The sequence below is a fragment of the Podarcis cretensis genome (genome assembly GCF_951804945.1).
Source record: "Podarcis cretensis genome assembly, chromosome: 7".
Lineage (NCBI taxonomy): Eukaryota > Metazoa > Chordata > Lepidosauria > Squamata > Lacertidae > Podarcis > Podarcis cretensis.
The window spans coordinates 26,938,794-26,961,101 of record NC_137176.1 but is presented as its reverse complement, the minus strand read 5'-3'; the positions used below and the strand labels follow the sequence as shown (position 1 = coordinate 26,961,101).

General features: G+C 43.7%; 1 protein-coding gene across 4 annotated transcripts in view; it reads left to right on the top strand.

Moving 5' to 3' along the window:
- SLC22A23 (solute carrier family 22 member 23) overlaps nt 1-22,308 on the top strand; it is a 115,821-nt gene that overhangs the window by 63,058 nt on the left and 30,455 nt on the right. For 3 of the 4 annotated variants that reach the window (XM_079984974.1, XM_079984971.1, XM_079984973.1), the window contains exons 4-7: nt 9,227-9,395; nt 13,947-14,074; nt 16,272-16,388; nt 21,616-21,718. In XM_079984974.1, coding sequence (XP_079841100.1) covers nt 9,227-9,395; nt 13,947-14,074; nt 16,272-16,388; nt 21,616-21,718 — 517 coding nt within the window. The remainder of the gene's footprint in view (nt 1-9,226; nt 9,396-13,946; nt 14,075-16,271; nt 16,389-21,615; nt 21,719-22,308) is intronic. The other variant, XM_079984972.1, reaches the window with a different exon arrangement.

Sequence of the window (22,308 nt, the reverse complement as noted above, 5' to 3'; positions counted from 1 at the left end):
GAGCTTGTTAACAAGGGTGCGGTTACTGTGAACCGGTGCAAAAATTGAGGGGCTGTTTGCACAGGCTATATCCAGATATTATGAAAAAGCTGAAGGGAAGAGCCCACCCTGAGCCTCCTAATGAAATCATTACAAAAATGACGGAAGTAAAGAAAGGAACATGCTCCTCCTGAAGCACAGAAGGAGACATCTGTGTTTTGACCATCGATCCCATATGGTGCTGATAACACCAAGGTTGCAGGTTCGATCCCCAGATGGGACAGCATCATATGCCTGCATTGTAGGGGGTTGGACAAGGTTGGACGCCCTCAGGGTCCCTTAAAGGTAAAGGGACCCCTGACCATTAGGTCCAGTCATGGCTGACTCACTTTATCTCACTTTATTGGCTGAGGGAGCCGGCGTACAGCTTCTGGGTCATGTGGCCAGCATGACTAAGCCGCTTCTGGCGAACCAGAGCAGCACACAGAAATGCCGTTTACCTTCCTGCCAGAGCGGTACCTATTTATCTACTTGCACTTTGATGTGCTTTTGAACTGTTAGGTTGGCAGGAGCAGGGACCGAGCAACTGGAGCTCACCCTGTCGCGGGGATTCGAACCACCGACCTTCTGATCGGCAAGCCCTAGGCTCTGTAGTTTAACCCACAGTGCCACCCGCATCCCTTGCAACTCTACAATTCAATGATTCTGTGCTGATACAGCCACCACAGTACAGACTTCTTCTGTCAGAAGAGCAGCTAAAGTCAGAGGGAGTTGGATAGGGATCATGATGTCCATTTGTTATCTACTGACTTTTCTACATCAGGGAAAAAAGTGGGGTCTGGAAATCCACTCTGGCTTGATGGCCTAAGCACTGGATCCACATAGGATATGCTGCAGTTGATAAAAAACAAAAGAAAACCCTGGACACTAAGCTTGAGGAATTAATCCTCTGTAGCTCATATTCCCTTAGGGTGACTAATCTAAGACATCACCTGCACACTACTTAATACTTTGTTAAGAATGCAAAGGGCAAGAAGGGGAATAGCGAGGACATTCCAAATGAAGGTGTGGGTGAGGAAGGAGCCAGAGGGTGGGGAGTGTTCGAGATGTCTTGTTACACAAAGAGTTGGAGCTGGCTTTCTGCGGATGCCTTCAGAGTTACCTTCAGAAGTCTCCAGAGAGCATGGGTTATATCCAATTTAAGTTTTATGCAGGGTAGACCCAATGAAAATAATGGGCCCGACTTAGTCATGTTATTAGTTTCAATTGGTTGACTCTGAATATGGCTGTCATTGGCTACAGCCCTATATTTCTAGTTTGCTGGCATTTTCTCTTTCAAAATGCCATGTGTAGTCTGAGCTCTGTATGTGTGACTGACAGATTGAATCTGGAAGCCTATCCGCCGTCAGTTATCTTGCAGTTTTTTGTAGCCCCTTTCCACCTGCGAAAGCATTTGCAGTGTGTATGTTGAGAGGGATTGTCAAACTTTACTGTAGAGAGAGCTTTCCTTAAAGTTTAATTTAAATAAATCCCTGCATTCTCATGTCAGTAAGGAGGTTAGGCTGCAATTCTTCTTCCAGACAGCAAGTTTTCTATTTGGACACATATATTTTCCCCTATTTTTATGGAGAAAAAAATTATTTTATGCAAGTTCTTACCTGCAGCCCAAAGTGGTTCAGGCCCCAGGCACTGGCTTACCATCTCAACGTGAACTAGGTCTGTCACAAGTCAGAGGAGAGGCAGATTAAAGACATGGAGGAAGCCTACATGATGATTTATAAAGTCCACAAGAGATATATTTAGGAAAGTGAAAAGGTGGGTGTAAGTGGGAAAGGATACCCTCTTTTTCCTTTAGTAATATGAAACACTGTAACAAGTAGAGCAGTATATAATCCGTAAGATGTCCATCAGCTTGTTCAAAACCAATGCATGTGTGTATATACCCTTTGGACTAATGGGAAGTTCACTTTCCCTTGCAGCTCATGCCTCACCTAAGAATTCCTTATTTTATATTAATAGCTATGGACCTATATTATTTGCAAAGCCAGTTGTCATCACTTTTATGAGAAAGTTAAATTATAATTGAATGTCTTCTGTCTCCTTTTCATAGGCAGGACTTTTGAAATATGCTACCTTTAATAGAGCCCTTTTCACAGCATAACTACTGCAAAGGATTCTGGGGGATTTGCTAGGGTACATGTGGCACTGGCCTGGTGTGTTCATAGTTTATAGTTAGCGAAACCTTGAATATGCCCAACCTGTAGCTACATGTATCTGGGGAAGAAGATAAATGTGAAGTTGTCGCTTTAAACAGAACAGTGATTTTGGCACTGGGAGCTGGTGCAAAGACCCACAGCAAGCAAAGCGTCATGACCTATAGTGAGCTTTTTGCAAATCACTATATATTCCATTCTCAGATGCCCCAACTCTGTATCCCTGGGAAAATGACTCTGCTGCTGTTTCCAGTGCTAGTTTTGCCGAGACAAAACAAAAGCCAAATCAAGAGCCTGTAATTATCCTGAATGCTCCTATTGCTTTCAGCTCTCTTCTGATCAACACTCTGTGAATGCATAATCAAATTATATTGAGGAAGATTATGGAGCTAGTGACTTGGGATAATTGGTTGTGTAAACAAGATATTGTTTTTACAAAACCCATTTATTATTACCTGCTTTCACGTGGCTCTCCCACAAAACTCCATATTGAACAGAGATATGGTTGTGATTATGACATCATTCCTACTGTCCTGTTATTTCACTCCTAGAATATGGAAGGGAATCAGGTGCAGTAGTAACAGTCATGCTCCCACCAACCCTGAGCCCACCCTCAACCTCCATGCATTGAAGGTGGCTTCTAAGTAAGCTTGGCTGAATGCTCTTGGAAGCCTCCCTGCAGCCAGAAGCTCCACAACATGAAGGTTTCTAGTTGTAAGGGAAGGTTCCCTTCAGACCTTTCTACTCGATGTGGGAAGACTGGGGGTGCAGCAGGTGGAGAAGGCATGCACCCCTCTTGATGCTCCCACAGATTCCTTTAAAAAAACCAAATCCACAGGTTCCTTGAACATATGCATAGAGTTGGTTGCTACTTGGGTAGCTTGCATAGTTCAGTGATGGAAAGCAGCCAGCACCCTCCCACATTATTTACTTATTTTCTTCCCGATTTCGTGGACTCCCTGTGGCATTTGCACAGCAAAGGCTACTTGCAGACAATCAAACCCACAAGAGCATGGCCCATTTTGAAACCATGGCAGAGTTGCTGTTGCCATTGCTGCCCAGGTATTAGCAAACATTATTTCCTGTCAAGAGTCACTGGAGCTTCAAAAACCAGGAACCTTAGGCTCACATGTGGTGGTTTGGAACCACTTCCTGTCAGTGAAGTATTTTCAGGCTCTAGCCCCAACCACCCAGATTGACCATTGGGTAGTTCTAGATTGTTACTGTTTAGTCGTTTAGTCATGTCCGACTCTTCGTGACCCCATGGACCAGAGCACGCCAGGCACTCCTGTCTTCCACTGCCTCCCGCAGTTTGGTCAAACTCATGCTGGTAGCTTCGAGAACACTGTCCAACCATCTCGTCCTCTGTCATCCTCTTCTCCTTGTGCCCTCAATCTTTCCCAACATCAGGGTCTTTTCCAGGGAGTCTTCTCTTCTCATGAGGTGCCCAAAGTATTGGAGCCTTGGCTTCAGGATCTGTCCTTCTAGGGAGCACTCAGGGCTGATATCCTTAAGAATGGTTGGGTTTGATCTTTTTGCAGTCCATGGGACTCTCAAGAGTCTCCTCCAGCACCATAATTCAAAAGTATCAATTCTTCGGCGATCAGCCTTCTTTATGGTCCAGCTCTCACTTCCATACATCACTACTGGGAAAACCATAGCTTTCTATAAAATACTTTTGCATGATGAAAAACAATATAGCTCAGCCGGTAGGGCATGAGACTCTTAATCTCATGAGTTTGAGCCCCATGTTGGGAAAAGTTTACTGCATTGCAGGGGGTTGGACTAGATGACCCTCATGGTCCCTTCCAACCCTTTGATTCTATTATTCTAACACTCTTCCTTGCTCTGGTGTGTGTTTTTGGCTCAGCCTTTGGTTCTAACTTCCCAGTGCAACTCTTGCCTCCTGGTTTCCAGCTCCCAGGTGCTGCCTCCCTATTGACAGCTGTCTATAGCTAAGCCCTGGGGCTTCCTTGCCATTTGAAACTAAGCTCAACCCCTTTATACATATTTACCTCCTCAAACCAGAGATTTCTAGTGCCACAAGGCTTTAACCCACCGGTGTACAAATACTTCATTATGAGCTGAAGGATAAGTCTGTCAGTGGTTACTAGTGATTGTTGGCTATATTGTGTGGCTTCTGAATACCAGTTTCTGGGAAAGTTTAGTGGGGAAATCTCTGTTGCACTCGTGTTCTGCTTGTGGATTTCTCATCAGCACCTGCCCTCCAGATGTTTGGGACTACAATTCCCATCATCCCTGACCACTGGCCCTGTTAGCTAGGGATCTGTTGTGAGGAAAAAATGCTGGACTAGATAGGCCTTTGATCTGATCCAGCTGGGTCCTTCTTATGTTCTTAACCAGGCATAGGCAAACTCCGGCCCTCCAGATGTTTGGGACTACAATTCCCATCATCCCTAGCTAACAGGGCCAGTGGTCAGGGATGATGAGAATTGTAGTCCCAAACATCTGGAGGGCCGGAGTTTGCCTATGCCTGTTCTTAACTCTGCACTACTGCAGCATTTTTGTCTTCGCCTATTAGCACTGACTTAATCGGACAGAACAAAGGTGAGTGCACACAGAAGGCAACAGGCAATATTTATGCTGTCAGGATCCTAGTATTCTCTTGCCTTTTCAGCACACACTTATTCCGACATATTCAAGGACCTTCTGAAGAAATAATTGCACCTGCAAGATGGTCAAATGTGAACTCGTCTTGAGCCGTGTATGCTTAAATGAGTGTTTAGTAATTCATCTAGACAGCTTGATGCCATCAGCTGCACAGGAGTGGATCAGTCTCTTCAGCTCAAGCACAATGCCTTGATATGTGAAGCAAGTCTGCAATTGAAGTCATATGCCTCATCCCAGTTATTCGTTCCATATGATCAGATACAGCTTCTGATACCATTTTCAGAATACAAGACATGGAGCTGAATAATTTCGATCTTTCCATTTCTATTATTCATTTCTTATTGGCAGTGTTTTGCACTATTTGTAATGTTATTTTTTTTGGGGGGGGGGATTAGCGTTTGCTAAATAAAACACATTCCCACTGTCAGCTAGCCATCCCCAAAGGAAAAATCAAATTGTCTGTGTGTACACATGTACATGTATGCATATACTCTCTCTCTCTCTCTCTCCTTTGTTTTCATGGAAATTGATGAATACCAACCAATTTCTTTCATACATTTCAAAACTAGTCTGTGCTGCAGTAGTGGGGTCTTGTTTTTTGCTTTCCCTTCCTTATAGAGGTTCCTTCATTTTTACCCCATGTGTCAGATAGCAGATTTGGATGAGGGGGTGGGGGAGAGGTTTTAATGGGAAAGGGTGTATGAGGGGAAAACTTAAACCTCCATTCCATTTCTTTGGTTACAGATTACCTTCATCCCTTCCAATTCAGCTGGTAACAATGTCCTCATTACCTGTAACAATGTCCTCATTATGTATCTTTACTATAATGTATAGCTGTACTGTATGTTTATTGTCTGTGGGTGCACATCAGAGCAGGGAAACACTTTTCCACCACAGACCTCTTGAAAATCGCTGAGGGTTGTGGTGGATCACTTAATGATTTTTTTCCCCACCTTTCATCAGCATTATGATCAAAACAAACACCATATATTGAAAAATGATGGGTCCTAGGCCAGGCCACTTGAAAGGGCCCCTTTAGCTGACAAAATTTTATGGGGAATTTAGTCAGCTGTACCAATGACGTGTTGTGAAAATCACAGACCATAGGCCAAGAGGGGCTTATTAGTAAATTACCAAAATGGTGTTGATCTCCATTGTCATTTGGGGAAGGGCCATAGCTCAGTGATAGAGCATCTGCGATGAAACTGCTAGCACATTTGCAAAGCTAAGCAGGGTCCGGTATGGTTTCAAATTGGATGGGGGACCACATGTTGAGATTCTTGCATTGCAAGGGGTTGGACTAGATGGCCCTCAGGATCCTTTCCCAACTGTACAATTCTACGATTCAACAAACCTTACTTCAGCCTTCTCTTAGTACCCTTCAGATATTGTTGCCCTGAAACTGTCACCAGCCTTGGTCAGCATGGCCAATGGAATCAGGGCTGATGGAATCTGACAACATATGGTGGGAATCTGGTTGCAGGCTGAATATTTTACACTCAGAATCAACCCCTCTTGCCTTATGTTTGCCAGCAAATTAGTAATCCTATTGGGGGAGTTTGATCCAGAAACCTATTAAAACTTATCCCGTAAGTGCACTTGCTTCTTGAATAGACTTGATGCCCAGAGACACTAGCTGTCACAATTTTTTTTATAGCCCCACCAGCAGGCGAGAGGCAATCTCTCATTCAAAGATGGTTTGGAAATGCTTAACAGACCTGAAACAGGTTGATGGTGGTGGTGAAAAGCATGCCATCTGGCTAAAGGCATATGCGTCCCTTTCTCTCTTCTTTCTGTGTGCAACTCGCTGGAACAGAAAGTGACAGTAATTGAAATACACAGAGGAGGACTGATGGGGAGTGACACTTATTGTTGAAGGAACACCAAATTGCCATGCAGATTTCATAGCTTGTGCGACCTCTGCTTCTTCCACCATGTTAGGTTATTACTAAATTAAACATGCCGCTGTCTAAAAAGGACCACTTCTTTCTATCAACATTTTTGCCCATATAACTAAGGTCCTGCTGAAACAGAAACTGGGAGCATTACCAAAATGTTTAGTGTTTGGTTTTATTTTACTTTTTTGGCTTGTAAACACCTGCTTGCAACGAGGCAAGGAAACATTCTGAATGTTGTGACACAAAGAAGTTGAATTCGTGCGCCAGGCAACTGGCCTTGGGAGGGAAAATGCCATGGACTAGTAACTTGTGTAGATTTATTTGGCAAGGTAGTTCTGCAGGTACGGCTGTTTTACAGATGCACTTTTAAAGTTATGCCCATATAAAGCATTTTATGTGTGCACCTGGAGATGTAATGTGAGTGTGCCACGACGTATTTCCAACGTTAACTTTTCATTCCAATACATGCCATGGGGTCCACAGATGCAGTGCATTTCATAATGGCCACAATTTGAAAACAAACCTGGTGGACCCAATAGCCCCTGGAGGTGATAGTGGCAGAGACACAGCAAGCGACAGGGTGGAATCAAACTCCCCTTCACACTGGTAGGAGCATAGGGCAAGAGCTGCCTCTAAACCCTTGAATCAAACTCCTACCTACCTCCTGAACAGCCTGATTTCAGAACCAATTAACTCTGCCCTCCCAAATGAAGTGACTTGCCTTTCATTCTTCTCTCTTGGCAATTGAAATTCTCTAGGGGGAGGGATTTAACTGGCTGACTCCCTTGTAAGTTTGGGGAGGTATTTTGGTGATCAAGGTGGAGAAGATATGGTGGTCGTCACCACCACTTAAAAAGTGGAGAAACTTCAGAGAAGCTTGTGAAAAATGGGAGTCACTGTGGAATCTGCGAGTGATCTTTTCCACGAGCTCCCTTAGGTACATGCCTGTGTATTCTGCTTTGCATATTGCACTGCTCTGGTTCTCTTTTGGGTCCTGCTGGCAACAAAGGGGACTGCATGAGTATGTCTTCTGCTTAAATTTTGCCAGGGATAAATGCAGATAAGCTAACTCAAAAGTTGTGCTCATTGCAGGGAAATAATAATGCAGCCTGACAGATAACATCCAGAGCAACTGTCTGGATTTGTGTCTATGACCTGGTTTTAGAAACATCTTGTAAATAAACCAATTTTAATCTAGTTCAGCCATTCACTGTGCCAGTGGGACAGGTCATCAAGGACTTTATTGTGACCTCACTGTGTTCAAATGGATATTTCGCAGTTTAAAGCAAACTTTCATTTTCTGTGATGGCTACAAAAAATAAATATTTGCCTCTGGTTCTAGTGCAAATGGATGCAAATATAGTTAGTCATAACCTAAGTCCCATTGAAAACAATGAGTTAGTTGTTGCGTTTAACTGGTTTTGATGGGATTTACAGTACAGTCCCATATGTATCTACTCAGCTAAGTCCCATTCAGTTCAATGTGGTTGAACCAGAGGGTCAAACGGTATACAGTAGCATTTAGTCACGACTTGCATTCATTGGATTGCATTTATTTGCAGTGAATAATGGAACCACATTAAACACATGTAGGTTTAAGTTACTCCCTTTTCTGTTTTAATTGCTGAGAAACTAGGCACCATGCCATCCCCTCAGGTGTGTAATCTTCCTAATTTTAGGTTCTGTTCTGTGGTTTGTGGAGAAAATGAAAAACCCTTCTCACACACTGGATGTACCATATTGGCCTGAATATAAACCTCAACCCCCCCCCCCCCCGAATTCCAACCGTGAAAAGATAAAGTGCTACCTTACAGTATGTAGCCAGGAGCATGGGGGTCAAACAGTGCCAGGTGCGTGGCAAAGTGGGGCCTGCCCCATGAGTAGTCCCCAGTCCTCTCCCCCAAGGCCGGGAAGGGAGAGACCAAGGAAGGGGAAAGGCCACTGGCAATGCAGCACAGCTTCCCCCTCCCACCGCCCCCACCCCCAGTATGCAGCCAGGAACAGCGAGGAAGGGCTTATATTTGGGGGGTTCTCCCCCCTCCAATTTCAAAGGCTTATATTCAGGTGTGGTTTATATTTGGACTAATACAGTATATTTAAGTATATGATTGTTGGGAGAGAACTAATGAAATAGAGGAGTGTTGTTAATGCAGACATGGCAATGGTTTGCATGACTATTTTGAACCATACTTGTGGAATAATATATATGTATTTACTAATGTCTTACGAGGTGTGTGCCCTGTTAAATAATCCACAGGATTATTATTATTATCATCATCTGAAGTTTCATAAGCAACCAAGAACAGCAATTCCAAAGAGAACTTAGAATCATAGAGTTGGAAGAGACCACAAGGGCCATCGAGTCCAACCCCCTGCCAAGCAGGAAACACCATCAGAGCACTCCTGACATATGGTTGTCAAGCCTCTGCTTAACTTACTTGAATCCTTTCCCCCTTCATCATTACTCATTTCACTCTCAACTCTTTCTCTCTCTCTTTTTTTCAGGAATAGAACTCTGTCCTCCTGGTCACCGTTTCATGATAACGATGGTGGCGAGTTTTGTAGCAATGGCGGGGCAGTTCCTCATGCCGGGTTTGGCTGCCCTCTGCCGGGACTGGCAAGTTCTCCAAGCTGTCATCATCTGCCCCTTCCTGCTGATGTTGTTGTACTGGTTGTAAGTATTTGCCGTTTCTCATTTTTCAGAAATATTTACTGATAAAGCTGGACATGTTGGGCCAAACATGGGTTCCCAATGCCACGGTTCCCTTGTACTACTAATGTGGTGACTCAGGGCATTTGCGTAGGATAATTACTAGGCAGGAGTAGGTGCTTAACCCTTTCCCTAACTGCAGCTTCTCCCTTGCAAATGGCAGGAGAGGCTCCAAAATGAGGCATGAGTGAGACAGAGGCATTAGTGCACAGAAGCACTAAGTCATGCTTTGCGCATGTGCATAAGTGATGAATCACAACCCACACATGCGCAGACACGGCGCTGCAGGTTGCAAACACTGCAGGTTGCGAACGTGCCTCCCACACGGATCACATTCCCAACCCGAGCGTCCCCTGTAAAGTGCTTTGGAGGCATTTATTTGTGGGTGCCTACCAGTTGCCATATTTTTCTGTCTATAAGACGCCCCCATGTATAAGGCTTTTTAGGGACTCCAGTTTAAGAAAATGGGGGGGGATCTATCCGTGTATAAGACACCCCCAAATGTTGGACATTATTTTTTAGGGGGAAAACCTAGTCTTATACACAGAAAAATACAGTAATTGCCATGTGTTACATTGGTCACATTATATTGGCCACAGGCAATGTAACATATGCTAGAAAACTGTGTGTTCCCCACCCCCCCTGGTTTCCAATAAACATTATCAAAAGTTTGACTTGTTGTTAATTATTATCAAAATTTCTTTTTTTAAAAAACATAATTTTTATTAACAGGCCAATCATATCACATTATTTCAAATCACATTGATTCCAAATTAAACAGCCAAATTTTTCAATTTTGTTGGGGGTACCCATACATCAAGCTCCGGATGAGAATTCAAACATCACTTCTATTACTGCTTTAATTAAACAGTTAGGTGGCGCTGTGGGTTAAAGCCTCAGCGCCTAGGACTTGCCGATCGAAAGGTCGGCGGTTCGAATCCCTGCGGCGGGGTGCGCTCCCGCTGCTCGGTCCCAGCGCCTGCCAACCTAGCAGTTCGAAAGCACCTCCAGGTGCAAGTAGATAAATAGGGACCGCTTACCAGTGGGAAGGTAAACGGCGTTTCCGTGTGCGGCTCTGGCTCGCCAGAGCAGCGATGTCACGCTGGCCACGTGACCCGGAAGTGTCTCCGGACAGCGCTGGCCCCTGGCCTCTTAAGTGAGATGGGCGCACAACCCCAGAGTCTGTCAAGACTGGCCCGTACGGGCAGGGGTACCTTTACCTTTACCTTTTTATCCAGTTCTATCCAGATAGTCTCTTTTTTTACTTTCTTCATCTTCTTGTTGTTGTCATATATTCCTTTCTTTGCGATCTCTGATAATCTTCACAGGCAGGTTAAGAACAAACATTGTCTGCATGGGTTTTACGCACTCCACAAGTCATATCTCATAGGGACAGCCGCCATTTCACTCCTCCTTCGAAAATTTATCTTCGGTCTGCCCTTTAGCTTTCCCAGGCTTGTAAAATATCTCCTAGAGGGCTCTGCCAGGTTAAAGATCAAATTCCAAACATCGTTCACTTTCAAATAGTCCTGGTTCTCCTCCCCCCGTCTTTCTTAAACAAGCCTGTCTTGCGAGACGCCATTTTAAAACTGCGTCATAAAATTTTTCCATTCTCCGATCTTTACCAATCCTCTCTTCATTCATCATTAATTCATCCCACACAGTTTTTAAATTCCTGCTTGTGTAGTAAAATATGGTGGTTCTTTTTTCTTTGGGGTGGAGAGTTATTTATACTCATATAAGACAAAGAAGAAAAGTTTTTTCCTCCACCCCACCTTCTTAGCTCCAGACATACCCATCTCTTAATGGCGCTTCATCTTCTGATTTATTTGTCTTCGCCCGCCGCTCCGATCCCAGAAATCCATTAATCAGCAGTCTTATCTCCCGACCTTTGCTTGACGTATGTGCTTTAACATCTTCCAATTATATATTTCCAATTATATTTTCGTGTTAAAGCAAACCAGCACACGCAGATTGGAGACAGCGTCCGGGAAGAGCCGACCACACCGAGGGCTGAGCCAAGTGACTGGCGCACCCCCCTCTCTCGAATCTGGGGGTGCATTGTGGCCACCGCTGGCAAGGCAGTCCCCCCCATATCCTTGGGGGGGGGGAGACTGCATACTTCCCCATAGCAGCCTCTTAATTACCTCGTGTGGGTCGGAGAGATGTTATTGTCGGCCATCTTCCAATGCGCCACCTGGTGGCCCCCGATTATTATCAAAATTTCTATACCACCTGTCAGCTGTAGATCTCAGGGTGGTTCACAACATAAAAATATAAAACAGTTGCCAGTGAAACATTAACTCTTTACGCATATTGTTGCAGATGGATTTTTTTATTGATACTTTTAGAGAAAACAATTCTCTTAAATTACAGATGAATTCTTGAGGATGCAAAACTTGTTACATCTTTTAAAGAAAAAGCATTTAAACTACCAGTGGCATCATCCTTGATTATTTTGGAGGAAAGATCAATCCAGTAAGCAAACGGTTTAATGTTATTTGGAGTTCAAATAACAAAAACAAGGAAGCTTACAACGGCTATATTGGCCGCTACAGAATTACTTGGTAGCATTTATCTCAGAAAGAAGTTTCAACCCAGATTTAGTATGGCTTTTATATCTTTTTTTTAAAAGGAAATGTAAAAATGACCGTACTTTAGAAACAATATGTTAGTGTGCCTATTACCCCTTTAGATTTCACACACACACACACACACACACACACACCTGGAATAATAATATGGCATGTACTGAATGCCCCTTCCCCTTCATCTCCATCCCCCATCACTGTTACTTCTGGAGTGAATCAACAAATTCTGCCCTTAAAGATAACAGCTAAAAGATAAGAATATCTGTTGAGATTGCTGGGAGAGGTACCTGTTTGTTCCTTGTGAAAAGGATTGGGGGCAGGGAATCAAAGTAATTTTAGTATGGCTCCAGCTTGCGATTTTCTAAAGTAGAGGTACCTGATGATTTTGTGTATTCAAAGCACATTTTCCTTTCTTTATCTGCATTTCTCTACCCATTTGCATTGCATATTCTTCATTCCACTTCTCCTGTATGTTTATGTCAGGTCAGCACTCTCCATTGGGTTTCTATTGCCATGTCTTGCTGCTGCTGATAACAAAGTTAAAAGAGCGTATATCCCGCTTCTCTTCTCATGTTGATCATCAGCAAATCTGGGAGGTCAAGAAAGAGATAAAATTGACTTACAGGGGGTATATCTCCAGGCGTTTCCTCCACTCATAAGACTGGCCAAATAGAGTATTCTGGCATCAGTCTATAAAAGCAAGGAGTCTCCATGGATAAGGATGGATTTATTTATTTATTTATTTATTGTCATTTCTGGATGCAGGTGTGTGGCTGCACATAGAGATTTTGCAAATGCACACTGTCCAAGCAGTGGGTATTTCAGCTTAGGAAATCTACGGAGACAATTTTAGAATACACACTCGCCACATCTACATATTTATTTTGGTTTTATGCCAATCTAACTATTGTGAAGGGACGCAGGTGGCGCTGTGGGTTAAACCACAGAGCCTAGGACTTGCTGATCAGAAGGTTGGCAGTTCGAATCCCCACGATGGGATGCGCTCCCGATGCTCGGTCCCTGTTGCTGCCAACCTAGCAGTTTGAAAGCACGTCAAAGTGCAAATAGATAAATAGGTACCACTCTGGCGGGAAGGTAAACGGCGTTTCTGTGTGCTGCTCTGGTTCGCCAGAAGTGGCTTAGTCATGCTGCCCACATGACCCGGAAGTTGTACACCGACTCCCTCGGCCAATAAAGTGAGATGAGCGCCACAACCCCAGAGTCGGTCACGACTGGACCTAATGGTCAGGGGTCCCTTTACCTTTACCTTTAACTATTGTGATGTCCCCCAAACCCAAGAATCCTGGATGTTACTGTTTTTGGTCAAGGCGCTTCAAAACTTGGTTAGCTACCTCTAGTCCTCTTCCTCCACTCCCAGCCTAGAGTTCCCAGGGCTCTCTTTGGGAAAGAGAGTTTTGTCTGTGGTGTAAATCATGGCCACTGGTATTCCTAACCTCTTTGGTGGCATCTGTCTCACCTCTTTGGTCTGAAAAATCTACACTGATTACCGGTACTTATTCTTCCATGCTATCGTTCCCCATGTGAATAATGCCAAAAGCACTCTCAGCATTGGAACTGGTTCTGATGCCACATGCATCAAAGCTCAAATATTGGTTCCTTGGCTTAAAATAAAGTACAGCAAACTTCCCTGAAAGTGTCTGATTTCATGCAGGAAATGTGCATATCAGCTTCATTATTGTACTAGCAGAGGCATCACTAGTTGGATATCCAGTTTAGCTTAGGGGTGGTCCCCTTATTGGACTACAACTCGCATCACCCAGACCATTGACCCTGCTGGCTTGGGGCTGATGGGTTTTGGAGTCCAACAACAACTGGAGGAGCATAGGTTCCCCAACCTTGCTTTAGTTCCTGCTTGCTTTAGTTCTTTGTAAGCCTCCACTAACACATTTTTTCATCTCTGAAGTGTTTTCCCAGAATCCCTTCGGTGGCTGATGGCCACCCAACAGTTCGAAGCTGCAAAGAAGCTCATCCTTCACATCACTCACAAGGACAGGACAAGCACGGAATGTGATATCAAAGGAGTCTTGCCCGGTGAGTGTTTGTCCCTGTGACAGGCTATGAAAATACAAAGATATGAATGGTTTCTACTCTACCTAATAGAACCTTTGGACTTCAACAGAGTGAAAAATTGTGTTCTTGCTTTGCTTTTGGAAGTTAACTTATTTCACTCTAGCTTAAGAATGCGTTCTCATGATTTCATTGGAAGTTTAGGCTTTTCTGCCGTTTGACTTCAGAATGTCCACACAACAAACACAAAGGAGTGAGGGAAATATGATTTAGTCCCTCCTCTGAAGTTTTGCTTTAGAGATAAGGTATCATTTCTGAATAAGAGGGATCTGCTTCCCCTATTCTGGTGACATTTTCCTTGATTTTACATTGCTGCAGTTGTTGTTACTACTACTACTACTACTTTTTTATTTATATGCTTCCCATCTGACTGGGTTGCCCCAGCCACTCTGTGTGGCACCCAACAGAATATTAGAAACACAATAACATATCAAACATTAAAAACTTTCCAATACAGGACTGCCTAAGGAAACCAGGCCTGTTAACTCCCACCTACAGGAATATTGGCTCACTTCTCAGTTCTTTGTGCTTAATCTTCTTCTACAGGAATGCAAAGCATCCCAGATATATACTTCTGTGTTGCTAGTTGCAATTATTTTTTGTTGAGTTACTGTTAGGAAACAGGACACATCTGTTTCTGTATTCTTACTGAAGCCAATTGTGCTTGTTCTTTCCCTTCACCTCCAATTTATTAGGCCATCTCAGTAACCCCATATATTAAGCATTTTCCTGTCTGTACTGCTGTAGGAATTCATTGGCAGGGTGGGGGGAGGCATGAGAGGTGAACATAGTAGTGCAATGGGCAACAAACATATTGGATTCTCCCCCTCCCAAGTTTGCTAAAGTGAATACTGCACCATCTCATATGAGGAGAGGACAATGACTAATCGCTGAAAGCACATGCTGACTTAAATGTAGATGGCAGTGCATCGCTTAGAAAATAGGAAATAACATTTCTGTTCAATGTACGAGGTAGAAATGTAATATAATGGAGGGGGAAAGTGCTTGCCCACAAAAGGATGGGAAGAAAATGATGACTTCAATGCAGGAAAAAAAACGCATAATTGCAAATCACTCTATATTCTTTACACATTAGCAATTTAATAAGTAATCACTTGACTCACTATTGAGCTCACCTTCAGCTCCCAAATGGTGTGTTAAACTGAAGAGTAGTGCATATTCACTAGTGCAAATTGACCAAGCAGCATCTTTTCCGAAGCAGAAATGTGTACCCCTTTAGCTTCTCTTACAAAACAACCTTACACACCCCAAACAGCTTCTGACACATTTTTATCAAATTTGGAGCCAATTTCTACTGCCCTCATTGGTATGATGACTTGTTCTGCATTGTAGTTTAGCCACAGTGAGGTGGCTTTGAGAGTAAAACTCCCACCACAAGCAATTCACTCATATTTTGGGTACGGCTATGAATTGAGCTACCATGTGTAAATGTTGCAACCCTTAAATGGTCTGTAATAACCCACAACTCACCTCACTGAAAGTGATTGTGCGAATTGTCAATTGGTCTGATGTGGTAGACTTGGATAATGCAGCTGAAATGTTGGATCGGTGGCAGAACTTAAGTAAGCTGCTACCCTCAACAGCACCTGTTTGTTTTGCTTATCGGTTACATTTGTACTCAGCCCTTCCTGCCAGGGCACTCAAAGTGGTATTTTGGGTGTTCCTGGGTGAGCTCCCATCTAAATACTGGCTGGACCCATTTTGTTCCGGAGATGGCAGCATATCACATGCCTTCATGTGATTATTTGAGTCCATAAATAACTTCCTAGAATCCAGATAATTTTAAATAAGTTCTTAGCCTTTGTGGTTGTAGAAAGAAACTGAGTAAGTCACAGTAGCTTGGTAGAGAGAAGATAAGATAAGGATGACTTGGCTCGCAGCCTTGCAATCCAAGAAACTAGCAAGGTGTCAACATAGTTTGTGTGCTTGGATGTCCTATGGCCCATGGGACTGGATGCATTGAGTTGGAGGGGGAGGCAAAACAAAGTGGCCTAGATGAACATGGCTTAGGTAGGAATGTGCATGTTGCTTCTATTGTTTTCTGGCAGGCTGTGACAATGCTGCTAAGCCTTTGCTGATACCTCTCCCTCACTTATTTGACCAAGCTCCATTGACCTGTTTGGTTGGCTCCCCATCACAGGCCAGAAATGGTTCCTCATGCCAGGAAGTGACGAACAGGACAACCCGTCACAGAGCGCTAATGGCTTTGCTATCAGGGCGTTCCAGATTGGGGATGAGGGAAGCAGCCAGGCTGGAGGTAATGTATAAGCCCATGTTCTCCAGGCTGCAAGATTACAGAAGTTCTACAAAGCCCTAGAGGAGCTCACCCTCAAACCCAAGCTTCATGATCAGCAGTCTCACTTGATTCGTTTGTGAATCAGCTGTATCTCTTCAGGCTGCACCGGAGGTAGGGATCAAATGATTGAAAGCTCCCCCGTGTCAAAGGACGTATCCTGCACATGCAGATGGAAATGTAATGAAATTAGAGTTACATGAAAATACCCTTATGTGTCAGGGATAATGCTAGGCTGGAAATTGGTTCCATCGCTTGCTAACTTTTGTATGTGGAGGGGATGTTTTCTATATAGGGAGCACTCAAATATTTGATCCCTTACCTGCAATAAGAAGAAGTAACAGTTCAGCACTCAGGCTGCTTGGCAAAGGAGGGGGTATACAGTGGTTCCTCTTTTGCCTCTAAGGCTGAATTGTCTGATCCACTGATACATCCTCTATGCACAAACACATGTGCACAGGAGAGGGCTGTGGGCATCTTTTTGAACAAGCTGCCTCTCTGGCTACATTGATGTGCCCTTTGTTGATATATTTTTCATCAGTGCTCCGTAAAATTGCCTTCGGTTTCAGTCCCACTGGCATCGATGGATACTTTCCCTGCAGATTGTGATGTTTATAATATCAGAGGCACTGTAGGAATTCCTCACCTGCTGGCTCTTGCAATACCTGCCTGTTCTTATCTCCAAACGAGAATCTGATCTGGCAAGACACTGCTAACATTCCAAGAAGCAGACTGGAAATAACTTAGAAAATGATATTGGTGTGTAAGCAACCTTCGGAGCAGCTTGCTGAATAAATATTGAAAAGAGGCAGGTGGAATGGGTTAGGCAGCCAACAAGGTGTGTCCATAGTTCATGTAGATATATTGGAGGCATGCTCATTAATTGTCCATTCTTTAACCTATGGATGCATACTGTCTCTGAGAGCGGATGCTACGGAATACCAGTTTCTGGGAATCATAGGTGAGACTGCTGATGTCTCAGGTTTTGCTGGCAGGTTTCACATTAGCATCTGATTGTCCACTGTGGGATCCAGCGGGTTCTTCTTATGTTCTTATGCAATTCAGCACATATAAAATACATTTTAGCATCAGTCTAGGTAAAGCTAGGGCTCTAAACCTTTGTAGAGGCTAGGGCTCTGAATTTTGCCTCCTCGACTTGTGACAGCATGAGACCAGTGTCTCAAATGCAGGCAAACTACAATATAAGAAGAGTTCTATGCACGACTCTTTAACAGTGAAGCTATCCTCCTGAACCATTCAACTTCTGGAGCTCTTCTGATTGTACAAGTTTGGTTGTGAAGTGGATAAATTAATGGATATAGGCAGTGCTTTTTTTCTTTAAAAAATGTTTAGGGGTACTCTCATTTTCCTACTCATATTGAAATACTGTCCCTCAATGAGGCCAAACTTAGATTCACAAAACAACAACACTGGATATAGGTACAACACATCTTAAGGCATAGGTTTTAAGCTTTTGATGAGCCTTGCCAGGTGATATGTAATGTCCAACATCTCCAAAAAGGAAAATAATAGAACAATTAACAAATTGCACTGGAAGTGGGGTTGTTCAAAACATTATAAATTTAAAAGCAGGTCTTTTTTAAAAAACAACCTCCCCTTCTGCAATTCCAGTTTGCTCGGTTGTTTTGCTAATATAATCATACCTAGCTATGCCTTAACAGCAGTCGATCATGAGAAATCCAGTGGTGACTCCTCTAAGACTCAGCTGAATTTTATATTTTATGTTTACAAGGCCTTAAACAGTGGAAGGAAACTGATGAGGTGTGCTTGACAATTAGAGATGCACTTATTTGTTTATGTTGATGATAAGACCTCCATTGTACTAGTAGAATGAATCTACTGTACTGCATGGCCTGAGCCTCCATGATGAAACAGTCTTGCCGAAACTAAGCAAGTCTAAGTCTGGGGTGTGGGTGGTGCTGTGTTCTAAACCCACTGAGCCTCTTGGGCTTGCCGATCAGAAGGTTGGCGGTTTGAATCCCTGCAACAGGGTGAGCTCCCGTTGCTCTGTCCCAGCTCCTGCCAACCTAGCAGTTTGAAAGCATGCCAGTGCAAGTAAATAAATAGGTACTGCTGTGGCGGGAAGGTAAATGGCATTTCCATGCGCTCTGGTTTCCATCACGGTGTTCCGTTGTGCCAGAAGCGGTTTAGTCATGCTGGCCACATGACCCGGAAAGTTGTCTGTGAACAAACGCCAGCTCCCTCTGCCTGAAAGTGACATGAGCACCGCAACCCCACAGTCACCTTTGACTGGATTTAACCATCCAGGGGTCCTTTACCTTTACCTTTAGGTCTGGTCAGTGCCTGGATAGAAGACTGTTGGTGGAAACCCCTGTATGCTGTCCTGAGCCCCACAATGAAGCAAAGCAGTGTAAATGTAACAAACAGATAATATAATAGTAACACATGCAACATACACAGGAATCCTGATCTTATTATTTTGCCCCTATGCCTGTCATTGTTTTACACTCTGGTTACAAGAACATCGTCCTCCTGTAGTATATTTGACACTGGATCCCCCACCCCACAATATATTTGAGTGTTTTTAAGATAACTCTTCTACAAACTCTGTTACGGCACCTCCTACTTACTCATAGAAATTCTGGATGCAACCCTTTGAGGGTAACAGGGAAAGTTGCTTGTTTGCTTATAAAATGAGCCCTACACTTCCACAGCAGTAAAGAAAAAGAATAGGTGCATGTGTGTACTGATGACTCCTATGCTGTTTGGAACTTCTTATTTTGTAGCAAATGGTATGGTTTATCTGTATGATAGTTTTCCAGCCGCGTCCTCGAATTTGTGAGGTTACAGAGAATGATGCCTGCGGTGTACAGGAAAGCCTCCAATAAAGTTTGCAAGAAGATGAGTAAAACATCTTTTTCCCCCTTTGGGGCTTTTCCTCACATCACGTGAAGGGAAAATGGAATTTCCTGTGTTTGTAGTGGGGTAGTGGAATTTGACTAATTTACTCTGAGAGAGGCTCGTCTTCCTACGTGTTACAAATGTCAAGGGAAAAAATGCACAGGGACCGTAAAGCAATGTATTTCACAGGACCAATCAGTTAATAAGCTTTGGGGTTATGTTTCTGTGTAAGGGCATGGTGTTAAGCTGACTTTGCAGTTGTATCAGACTTAGGGCAATAATGGCAAATCCTAGGCATGCTACCGTATTTTTCGCACCATAGGACGCACCGGCCCATAGGACGCACCAAGTTTTTTGGGGGGGAATAAAGAAAAAAAAATTATTTCCCCCCCAGGCGCTTGTGGGGCAGGCAGCGGGGAGAAGCGCTCTTCTTCCCGCCGCCCGCCTGCAGACCAGGTCCGGGGACAGCGGGAAGACGCGCTGCGCCTCCCAGCTGTCCCCGGAGCTTGCGGGGCAGGCAGCGGGGAGAAGCGCTCTTCTCTCCTGAAGCCTGGAGAGCGAGAGGGGTCGGTGCGCGCCAACCCCTCTCGCTCTCCAGGCTTCAGCGAAAGCCTGCATTTGCTGCATAGGATGCACACACATTTCCCCTTCATTTTTGGAGGGGGAAAAGTGCGTCCTATAGAGCGAAAAATACGGTAATTTTAATATAGTGCTAAGGAACTCTGGTTACACCAGCCTTCTCAAACTTACAAATCACTTTTCATATATTAAACAATCTGAGTTACTGTAAACATCAATAAACCCAAGTTAGAAGCTGAAGACAAATATTGGGCATCTGTTTGCTAAGGTGCTTTAAATCAAATTCCCCCAACCTGGTATTCCCCCCACCCCAGGTGTAGTTGGACTACAACTCCTATCAGCCTCAGCCAACATGACTGATCGGACTTGTAGTCCAAAACACCTGGAAAGCACCAGGCTGGGGAAAGCTGAGTTACACAAAGGGATCCTAGGAGAATTTATGAAACATCTGCATTTCAAGATAGGGGGGAAAAAATACCCCCTCAAAAAAAAAAGTCCTATTCCATTGGACTTTCTAAAAATAATTTGAAAAGATAAAATCAGGCTCTGGTTCCTTTTACTCCTATGTAAGTCACTGCACAGGGGGGAAATCACACTGTTTCAGGTGTTTTCCTATCTATATTTTATGGGATAAGAATGTCATTTCTTTTCACCACAGTGAAAGGGGATGAGCAGTTACATGTCTCTTAACGGAGTCAGGTCTGCCTGCCCATCCACAAACTTGTATTCCCCACTGCAAAGAAAACATTTATTGTGTATTATTGCTTAAGGTAAAAGCACAGGTGTTGAGAATGTATTGCGAATAGGTTAAGATTTCTGCTTAAATATCTCTACTTGAGATGAAACCTGAGATGAAATTGCATCTGGTCAGGCCTCTTGTGAAGGTTATAACGTAGGTGGGCCTGGCAAAAAAAAAAAAACCCTTAGTTACAGTTACTAGGGAAGGAAACACCTCTGGCAGTTAGCAGTGCTGAAAGTGAATGTCACTGATATATTTGCACTGATCAGGGGCCTTTAGAAAGGACTAATATGGTTGGAGTACTGAGCGTTACTCAAAAGTCCATACTAGTCTTTGGGTATTTGGGTAAAGACCATTAAAAGGGGATCCTGCAAGCTGTCTACATATTGGTGGTCAGACACAAGAGTAAAAGACCAGACAAAGCACTGTTGGGAGTCAACTGAAGCTTGAGTCAGGCAGAGAAGAGCCTTGCAGGTAGAAAGTTGCCAGCCCGAACAACCAAAACAAAACACTTGTCTATCTTCTCTCTCATACAGAAGCCCTTAAAGTCAGGGGAGGATACAAAATTGTCTCCTGGAGATTTCTAAACGTACAACAAGGCAACTGGGTATTTACAAGCGTACCCTAGTTCTTAATTCCTGACTTATTTCCAATTCTTACACATGCCTACATGCCCGTGCAAAATATAATGAGAGAGAGAGCATCTAATCCTCAAGTTCTGTGAGACTGTAGCTATGAGGACATGGAGGGGGGGTACAATTAACTAAGAGTGCAGTCATCGGATCAAGATTAAAGGAGACATACCAAACTCTTCTTTATATTGCACAATCGCCAGACCTGAGAGGTCTATAAGAACTCGAATAGAGTTCACCGTATTATGAAACTTGGAAGGAAGTGATGGAGAATCCATATTGCTGGGTTGCTCTGCCTCATTTCAAAATTAATGATTATTTTTTCCCCTGAAAAAGTAAATTGTTACTTTTGTTTCAGAATTGGAGAGAGAACTTGGCAGGAGGCCGAAGAAGGTCTGCATTGTTAAAGTGGTGGGAACCAGGAACCTGTGGAAAAACATCGTTGTGCTGTGTGTTAATTCGTAAGTACAACCATATTCCTGTACAGTGTGTAACATATTGGTGCCCATGGGGCAATGAGGAAAAGGTGAAGAATGCTCTACCTTTTAGCACACAAGCCCAGTGGGATGATCTCCAACTTAGAGTAGACCTATTGAAATCAGGGGACTTACTCATTTCTATGGATCTTCTTGGAGTATGGCTAAAATTGGGTACCCCCTACTGTCTAGGATTTGAGCTCTGGAAGTGAAAATCTGGTTGTTCTTCATTCTCCCAAGTGGTTAGTTCGCCCTTGGATCAGACTCAAAAGAGAACTGAATGTTAACACCTGCAGTTGTCGCCACCTCTTCATTGGAATGGGATGTTTTGCAACTGTTTAGAAGAAGCCCTTTCCCTGCCTTCTGTTTTTGCTTTCCAACTCCCTCTCCACCAACTGCTTTCTCCCACTGTTCCATGTTTGTGGAGGGAACACTGGAATACAACTCTAACCGGGCGGAAAGCAGCTTTGCGGGAGGGTTTAATCCACCCTCCCACTGTCTCCAGGTTACATGCTTCCAATACTGCTTCGTGGGGGAGAGGCAACAGGAGGGGTGTTATGGCAGATTCACACTGG